We start from the raw sequence: 9,738 nt of genomic DNA, 5'->3' as shown, positions 1-9,738 counted from the left end.
GCAAATTACATGTCACACAGAAGGAAAAAGAAACCTATTAGAATCTCAGCCCTCAGAGGAACTTAAACATCTTATTGACAACAATTTGTACCCATTTCATAAGTGATGCTATGATTAAAAACAAAAGTCTAGTTTCTTGGAAAATTTTAGTTTAACACAATGGAATTTTTTCTTGAAAATTGACATTGACATCATAATATGTTCTGCTGATGTTTTCCTGAAGTCCAGATTCTTCCTAGAGCTGATATTTAAAAATCTATAAATAATATCCGCAGTGAATAGCCTAATATTTTTGCCTTAAAAGATAGAGGGGCTGGGGTTGTGGCTCAGAATTGAAGCACTTGCCCAGCATGTATGGGGCACTGGGTTCTATTCTCAGCACCACATTTAAAAAAATAGGTATTGTGTCCACCTACAACTAAAATTTTTTTAAAAGATGTGGAATTTCAAATGTTAATAATAGTAGTATATTAATAACATTCTCTACATGCTTTCTAAGATGCTTTGTGTGCTTTCTCAAAAGCTTCAAGCTTCTTCACAGAAGTAGAGCCCAAAAGTCATTTATGTAAAAATGTTTTAATATTTACAGACTTATTACAGAGCAGTTTGTGTTTTAATATTTAGTGCATTAGCATTTTGTAGTAAGACAGGAGAGGGTCAAGTTTGATTTTTATTCTTGAAGGCTCACTCAAGTAGAGTGATCACAACATGGTCATCCCGACCTTGCCATAACATCTCTCCTTCAAAGTGCACCAGTCCGTGTTTCCTGGCACGCATGAGAATGCCCACTACTTTATCTGAAATACGAACATATCTGTCAAAGAGTTCTCCAAAAGTAACCTGAATCTTGCCATCATGTCTGTGGCGAGCCATTGTGCGGATGACGAAGCACAGCTCCATAATTTCTCTGTAGATATGCTCCTCGGCTCGCTTGGCCCTTTCAGCAGTTTTGGTTCCCTCTTTGGGACGGCCATAGCCCTCATCTCCTTTGTGCAGGCGAGTGGACATGGCTAGCTCGTAGTCAAATTCTTCACTGAAAGGGTTGAGCTTCTGGGATTGTACGTGTTCATCAGCCCACTGTTGCCATCTCCCTTTCAAATTGTCCACCTGGCTGTATTTCCGATGGGCCTTGCAGTTGAGTTGCTCTGTAAATCTGTTTGCCCTGAAGGAGAGAGAGGATGAAGAATGAAGGTACTGATAATTTGGGCTGGAGTTGTAGCTTAATGGTAGAACGTTTGCCTAGCACATAAGGCACTGGGTTTAAACCTCAGTACTTTAAATAAGTAAATAAATGTATTGTGTCCATCTAAAACTAAAAATGTCTTTAAAAAATATATACTGATAATTTAGCACTCAAGTGTTGCTTTCCATTTGTTTTCCCATGCATATGCATCTTAATGTGAGTCTTTATAGTTTTTTCATTATAAAAGACATATAAATATACCACAAAAAATTAGAACTGCAAAACAAAAGGTACACCCCCACTATCATTATTATTTTGATGTGTGCTCTAGATTATTTTTGGTATAAATAATAGTATATTTAAAACTACTATGATATGAAGTGCTATTTCAAGAAGCAACCATCATATAAAATTAATGCAAATTTTATTGTCACATGTTAGTAACATTTCAGAAGTAGAAACAAATTATACTGGAGAATCTATGTATAGGATCTCTAAATCAATTATTTTCCAAAGATAATCTTTATACTACCCACACATACATTGCAATATCCAGTTATGAATAGATTTTCATATTTGGATTTTTAATGAGAACATATATACATGATATTTACAAACTTTAAGTATAGGTTGTACAATCAAAACACTGGCTAGCAACAATATACACTATACTAGCATTCTTCTAAATACTTTTTATTAATTTTTTTCACAACCATTCTATCAGATAAATACCACTGTTCCCACTTCACAGATAAGGAAACAGTCTAGAGACATTCACTTCTTAAAGTAACAGAAATATTAAGTCGTAGAACCAGAATTTGAACCACAGTTGAGCTGGTGGCAGAGCCTATATATAACTAATAGGAAATACTGCCTGAATGAGTTGTGGAGACAGGATCCAAGCACAAGACTGAAGATGCAGTTGTTCTTTCTACCTATAATGATGCCATTCAATGAGCAGGTACAGTCTAATAAATGAGTTGTAAGACTTCCCTGACACTTTCTCCAGGTCTTTTTGCATGCACTAGTAAAATAGAGATTTGTACCTGTCGACCTCACAGGTGATCCACATTTCCTTCTCCCCCAGCTCATGCCCTGATGCATTGCAATTGGAAAGTAGTGCTGAAATTATTTGTGTGAATGGCATGCCTGAGCTATCTGAACTCTTACAACTTGCTATTCAAAACCAGATACAGATCACACTTGGATGTCCCTTGCTATTCAAACTTATTTCATAAAATCTGCTCAGGAGGAGTTCAGGAGGAAAAATATGAGTTACTGAATCACATTATTAATTTTCTTCTGAGGATTTTCAAGTCTCTTCCCTGGCAGGAAGCTTCAGCCTCAATTATGATATGAGATTTGGGTTTGGCCAAGATGGTCTTGAGATATTTATGAAGACTCTGTCATTTATTTTTGTGGTACCAAGAAGACAATGGCCTTTTTGCTCCTTTGGAAATGGGGTAAAGAGTCCAGCCAGGTGCAGGAATCAAACAGATGCAGTAAGGGAGGAATTAACATCGCTTTCAAAAGGGGAATGACATCCACTAGATGGCGACCTTTCATTAATTCTCATGCCTTGTGTTTCAAAAGCCCTATTCCAGCTACATCTTGCATTATCACAGTAGAATAGAATTGGTGCTTCATTGCATGAGCCATATGGAGAAAAGTGTGCCAGAATTGGGAAAAAGCAGCATATAAAAATTATATGCATTAATACAATTTTATAAAATCCTTTACATGTGAAAAAGTGCTAGAAGCTACACCACATTGGAGCAGAATGGATTTCTGTCAGTCTGGCTGGTCCTCACGATCACCTGCCACACTATCAACTGTCCCTGTTCAGATGCCCACAGCATGCAGAGAGCTTGGTCTCCTTATTAAAGGAGAGCAAGCCCCTTGTCCCCTTGGAGCCACAGTGATCAATGGCAGGCATAGACTTCGTAACCAGCACAAAGCCATCTTGGCAAAACCCAAATCTCAAGCCTACTTCATTTTAGGGCATGAAAAAAGACCTGAAATATCTCAGAAGAAAGTTAATAGTGGAATCCATTGACTCATACTGTGTCTCCTGAGCACCAACTGTAGTTTGGTCCTATCGTATAAAAGGAATACAGCCTACATTTATAGAGCATCAGGGCATTGTGACAATCCTTCTGTTCTTTATTATAATTATTAGAATAGCTACTTGGGCACTGCTTTAGGTATCTTCTGGATATTCAATAATGAAACAAACAGAAAAGAAAGAAAAAGAAAGAAAACCACTAAAAGACCCTCATGAAAATAATCTAATACAAATTTCAGTGAATGACACAATTGCCACTCTAAAATGTATACACCAGGGTAAAGAATTCAGTAGCATATGCACAAATGAAATTATTTATGTTGGTATACAGATAACTTTTTTCTTTTTCTTAAAATTCTCTCTCACTAGTATTATATTGATTTTGTAGCTGAAAGAAATTTCCAAGAAAAGAAATTCAGAAAATGATGAGAAAATAAATTTAAAGAAATTACAAAATGTAAAGAAATTAAATTTAAAGAAATTGCCCTCCAGAGGTAATTTGTTTATGTCATACAGGCCTCTGATTCTTTGATGTAGTGTTCTTCTGATTTTAATTAGAAATTTAGATTTCCTGAGTGTTGAAACTAAATGTCACTGGTTATAAGAGTTGGAGTTGACATGGTAATAAATCTAAATAGAAGAAATACATTTATTTTTTAAAAGAAACACTTTCTCAACCTTGCTACATTGTCGAATTGTTATTTCCAATAATAGAAGGAAAAGGAAACAAAAGGAGTTTGATCCTACAACTAATAATTAGAAAATAAGGCTATTTTAAAAATTAGGAGGAAATCTATCTTAATGGGTAATTTTCTCAATCTATAAAATTATTCTTTTATATTTCTAATTTTTAAAAAGTTTGAATATATGAGGTTTAAATTAGGATTTTTTTTTCCTTCAATGCTAGAGATGGATCCTAGAGTCTTCCACATGCTGTACCACTGAGCTACTACCCCAGCCTCTGGGCATTAGGAAGCCTCATACCCTGAATATTTTCTTGGTCAATGAATTTAACAATGAATGCCAAATTATCCTATTTTTTTATTTTCAGGTGAAAAATATGAAAAATAGTTTACATGGAGCTTTAGAAAGTCAATCTAATAAATTAAAAGAAAGCAAAGAACCATTCAAAGACTAGTATTGTCATCTATTTTAGGAGATCAATATTGAATCCACATCCACTTCCTCAGTTTCTTTATTATCAGTAAACAAATTTTCTTGTAACTAATTAAAAAAATTCTGCTGGATGTGGTGGTTCATGCCTATAATCCCAGAAGCTTGGGAGGCTGAGGCAGGAGGCTGTCAAGTTCAAAGTCAGCCTCAGCAAGTTAGAGAGACCCTGAGCAATTTAGTGAGACCCTGTGTCAAAATTAAAAGGGGATGTGGCTCATTGGTTAAGCATACTCCTAAATTCAATCTCTGTTATGAAAACAAATAAATAATGGCCGTTCTGCATTTTTTAAAAGTAACTAATTCTACCAGAATTCCATCTCTCTTGGAAATCTAGCTTCATTCACTGAAAATAATTTTGCAAAGAATTTTGTATCTGTCAATGGTAAACATGACATCAGTTCAGTGCTGCTAACGTGAAGGGGCCTTGTTGCAGTATGGTGAGAATATGGAAATGCATTTTACCCTAATTTTGTCATTTTGGAGTAATAGTTATATGGGTAAATTATTAAATATGTAATGGAGTAACATAAAATACAAAAGAAGTATGCTCCTACAACTAACAATATCTAAAAGGTATATTTCAAGCCTACCCAAGTGGACTGGCATGGAAAACATTCTCTGGCAGATGCCCTTCAACAGCATCCCAGCCTTGAAATGTCATGGGAGCCTACAGGTGAGTTTTCTGGTCTGTCTGGGAAGTGTGTGAAGGTGACCCTCCCCACAGATACTAAAGGAAGTATTTCTCCTAGTGCCAAGGCGCCCTTCCCTGTGAGTCAAGTAAAGAACATCTGCCACACTTTCCGTCCTTGCAGAGAAGTGCTGGGGAGAGTTTGTTCCTCTGTGTATGAGTTAGCTTCCCTGGAAGAAGTGTTGCTAATTTGATTAAGGGGGCATGACCATAAATAGGGTCCCCTTTATCAGAAACAAAATGACGGCATCCAAAAGACAATATGATTGTTTCTGATCATCCATGTTCTTTTCTCTGTTCTCTTATCAACAGTTTTGAGACCTAAGCTGTGATTCTCTTTGCAAATTGGTAACTGGCCCAGAGTCCCAAGGGAAGAGTTCCCTCCCTGCTCTAGAACTGAGGGCAGGCAGTAGGAGGTCATACTTTTGCCTCTACTTCTGAAGTCCTTCTACCTGGTTGTACAAACGCCCTATACTTTTGGAGTTACTAGGATTCCATTGATGAAGTTGATACTGATCTCTACTGGGAGAGTAAGTCTAGCATAGTGGTTAAGAATACAAGCTCTGGATCAACCTTTCTAACTCTCTAATTATCTAGTCTTGTGACTTGGATATTTCTTGACATTTCTGTATATCTATTTATTTATCTATAAAATGGCACCTCATACACAACATCTGCTGCTTTTACCAAACCAACTGGGAAGAAAGTATGGGTGATTGGTGCTTTACTTGTACACCTTTATGAGAGAGGACCCGATTTCTTTTGCTAAAGGAACTAGAACAAGTCATATATAATCAAAAGTCTCTTTTTAGAATAAGGCATAAAATACAAATAATTTTCATAGTAAAATCGTAGTTAGCAAAACCACTCCATGGAACATCATTACCACCAAGAACTCTTTCTACTTAAGCAACCATAACATAATTTTTGCTCTGTTGTCACTTATGGAGAGAGGGTAGTACCTACAATGAAAAATAGAAAAATATGCCCTTTAATACAGATATAATAATGGCACTTTCAGTTCTCAAGTAATATTGGAGAGTCTCCTCAGGCAAAAAAAAAAAAAAAAAAAAAACCATTGGACTTCTGCTGAAATTGCCAAGCACAGCTAGGATTACCTTTGGCCTTAAGAGCTGCTGTTGAAGGTCTCCTTCTGGTACCCTGTGTACTCTGAGACTGGGGAAAGGAACTGAAGAAGGGAAGAAGGAAGTTTACTACCCTCCCTTGCACCAAAACCAAAACCAAAACACCACAGAGAGTCAGACTCCTAGCACCTCAAAGGGTTGGGATCACCAAGTCTGAGCTCCTGCAATATAATGGGTACAACTTACTAAAGAGCTCCCCTGAATCCATTGTTTTTCATAGTTAATATAAAAATAACTCAATAAAATATGAATTATCACATCTATTTTTTTTAAATGAGAACACAGAAACTCAACATGTCCAAGAAACCATGAGTCAAATCTAATTGTCTCTTACTCAGCACTTCTTTATTTCTCCCTGAGAAAGTGCCATATGCATGCCTGATTTCAGGAACACAGAAAAGGATCCTGATGCTACTTCCCACTTTCAGTTGAGAGGAGAGTAGTGCATGGACCCAAATGTCCATGTCTGAGGTTGGCACTGTCCTTTCAGCCCAGTGACACGCCTTCCCTATAGTACTCACTACCCGCCCAGTCTTCCAGATTCTTACTAACTCTAGTAGTGCTTCCCTGGCTTTCTGGATTCCTGGAGATGATGCCTGATCATTAGAGATCCTGGTACAATGGTAGGAGACATTCACTTACTGGGAGGGCATGGGGCGTTTGATCCTGACAACAGCCTCCTGCTCTGCATCCTGCTCGGGCCTTTCCTCTGTCTCCCCTCCGTAGCCGCTGTCCTCTGTGTCTATGCTGTCACTCTTCCACTTGGGCTCTTCCTGTTCCATCACTTTCCAGCCTTTGGTCAGTTCAGACACCAGGTTGGCGCATTTTCTCCTCCGTGTCGGGGAGTCGTGTCTGTGGAGCCTCCTGTCGATGTCATCCTCTGGCTGTCCGGGTTCAGGCACGCCACTGTCATTCTCGTACCTGTGGCTAAGGGAGCTCATGTCTCCTCCTCTCTCATAAGCTTTGCTGACAACTGTTTTAGTCACCTCTTTCCTTTTGATATGGGAGACCTCCGTGGCTTCCTCTGAGCTCTGTCCATCTCCACGTCCCTCTGGCTTTGGGGATGGAGACTTTGGGGCACCCTGAGCTTTCTGGTGGGGGATAGGGCCTATTGCTGGTTTAGGAGCTTGGGGTGGGTCCTGGGTTCCTCCAGGAAGCCAGCCTGCAGGCTCCTGGGCCTGCCTGGTACTGTTCTCATTCGCCCACTGCTGCCAACCTCGGGCCAAGTTGATGACCAGGGTGGCTGTGCGTACCTTCCGGAGGGCACTCTTGGCTGGGCCCTCAGCCCTTTCCTTTTCTCCTGGTGCCATGCTACCTGTCTCTTCTGTGCTGGGAGCCTGTGTACTGGCTGAAATGAGTGTGGTCCAGCGAAGGGCCTGGGATTTAAATAGAAGCAGGGTGTGCAGTGGGAAGGAGAACGTGGTGATGGTGGAAACTATGCGAAGCATTTCTTGCCAAGATGTGGTGCCTTTGCCCTGATGGTGTTCTTTTTTTAAACCCTGACAGCTCTGGTTTCATCACAGCAGAGGGAAATCTCTGCTGGAAAAGGACAGTGTTCACTCCCTTTCTTCTCTGGGTGCCAGAGCAGAAATTACTAGATCAAATCATGTGCTCAACTTTATGTTTTCCTTGACCTTAAAATATGATCCTACCATTTATAAGCGCATACAGTATGTGCACAAATTGTGCCGGGAACATTACAAGCTTGTTCTCATGTACACCTCAGCAGCCCTCAATACAGCTGTTATCCAGTCCCATTTTATAGTTGAGTAAAATGAAATCTAAGTTCCCACTGCTAATAATATCTGAGATTCAAACCCAGATCCATCTAGTTCAACCCTGTTTTTTCATTCTGTTATCCAGGATGCTAAGTTGCATTTTTCTTTTTCTTTCAACTCCTTTAGAAAGAGACCTTAGAAGATCAACTGATCCAACTTTTACTTTCTAAATAAGAAAATTGAATCCCAGATAACAGGGAAACCAAGGTCTACACAGTTAAAGACCGATTATTTTCTAATTTGGGGTTTTACTCAAAGTATATTAATACATAAGACAATCACAATTTCAGTCTAATCATCTCAAGAATTAAAAGACCTGCACACATGTCGCAGTTTAGAAATTATTACTAGAATAAATATTTGCAAATAATTTGTTTAAAGAGAATATTTAAAAACAAAATAAATTAATATTATCAGAAGTACACATACCCTTCCTATTTTATTTTGAATAACACAAACTTTGTTAGCAAGCCTTTAGGTTTTTGTAGGCAAATTATTTCTCTCAGTCCTCAGAACAGAGACTGAATATTTTTATAAATATTTATAATATTTTTATAATATTTATAATATTTTTAAAAGGATTGGAAAGATTGGTTACTTGTATAGAAAAGAACCATCCAGGCAATATATTAAACCAGATAAAAATGCACAGGGCTCAGCACTGAATAATTTCTTAAAGACAAGTAAGGGATGTTTTTAAACTTCAAGAGTTCTATAGGCCTTAAACTATATACTTTTCACTGATCTTGACATGCAGTTCACCTCCTAACTAAACAGCTATCTGAAAGTATTGTAATAAGTATAAAAGTTAATTACTTCTGATGGTGAAACATGTCTATTTTGGGGGAGAAAGTTGATGTTAGTTTCTTATCATGTCAGTTATTTATGTCCTAGGATTAAAACAATTCGGGAAATGATTTAATACTCTGTCTAGAAATCTGTCAGATGTGTTCAGACTTCAGCAACATCAGATAATTTTTGCTAAGAGCCAACAATGTCCAGACAGAATCCTTCTTAATTAATTAAGAGAGAATTGGATCGCCAGAAAAGAAAACTTTTGCAAACAAACATTTCAATCTGAGTCTGAAATTTCTGGCATTTCATCCTGGAATATAGATTCACCAAAGACTATTTGGTTCTTGACAGATTTCCTTCTTCCCACTGGAAGCCCTTGGGAAAGAATGAGCTACCTCTGAGATTCCCTCAAGCTTAGCCAAAGATGGGGCTAATTTACACCTTCCAGGGCAGGTTTCTGCTTCCCTGCACACACCTGCTACAGGTTCAGTCCTGATTAAGGGAAAAGAAGTGGAGATGGCAAAATGTTAACAGTCTTTCACATATTAATAGGCATTACAGTCAGCTGCCTGGGGTTTGGGATTGTCAGCAGATGGTTTTGGTGGAAAAAAAAAAAACAAAGAAGCTTCTAAAAGATGCTGATCATTCCTTCTGAGATTCAGACTCCATGGCAACTGGGGTTCTTCATTCACACTTGTATAGAAGAGAATGTAAAATTCTTTGCTCCTCATTCTACTTTGGACATTCCTTCCCTAAAACAAGGTCTGTATGCTACCTGTCATGCATTTTTTATTACTGTAAAATGTTTTGCTCTCATTCTCAGTCAGTCTAGATCCAGACTCTTAGGAGTTCTATGTTCTTCTACTTTTATGTGGTATAAAAGAACCTGAAGCAAAATCTCCAAGAAGATG

General features: G+C 38.1%; 1 protein-coding gene across 1 annotated transcript; it reads right to left on the bottom strand.

Annotated features, from left to right (window-relative positions):
• Positions 1-557: 557 nt before the first annotated feature.
• On the bottom strand, positions 558-7,649 carry Abra (actin binding Rho activating protein). The gene is made up of 2 exons (XM_026384549.2): positions 6,897-7,649; positions 558-1,162 (listed from the first exon to the last, which is right to left on the bottom strand). Exons 1-2 carry the CDS (start codon positions 7,562-7,564, stop codon positions 685-687), a joined length of 1,146 nt encoding a protein of 381 aa, XP_026240334.1. The 5' UTR covers positions 7,565-7,649; the 3' UTR covers positions 558-684.
• Between the last annotated feature and the right edge of the window lie 2,089 nt (positions 7,650-9,738).

This window comes from Urocitellus parryii, chromosome 7, assembly GCF_045843805.1.
Source record: "Urocitellus parryii isolate mUroPar1 chromosome 7, mUroPar1.hap1, whole genome shotgun sequence".
In the NCBI taxonomy this organism is placed as follows: domain Eukaryota; kingdom Metazoa; phylum Chordata; class Mammalia; order Rodentia; family Sciuridae; genus Urocitellus; species Urocitellus parryii.
The sequence above is the reverse complement of the archived record's forward strand: the minus strand, read 5'-3'. Positions and strand labels throughout refer to the sequence as shown.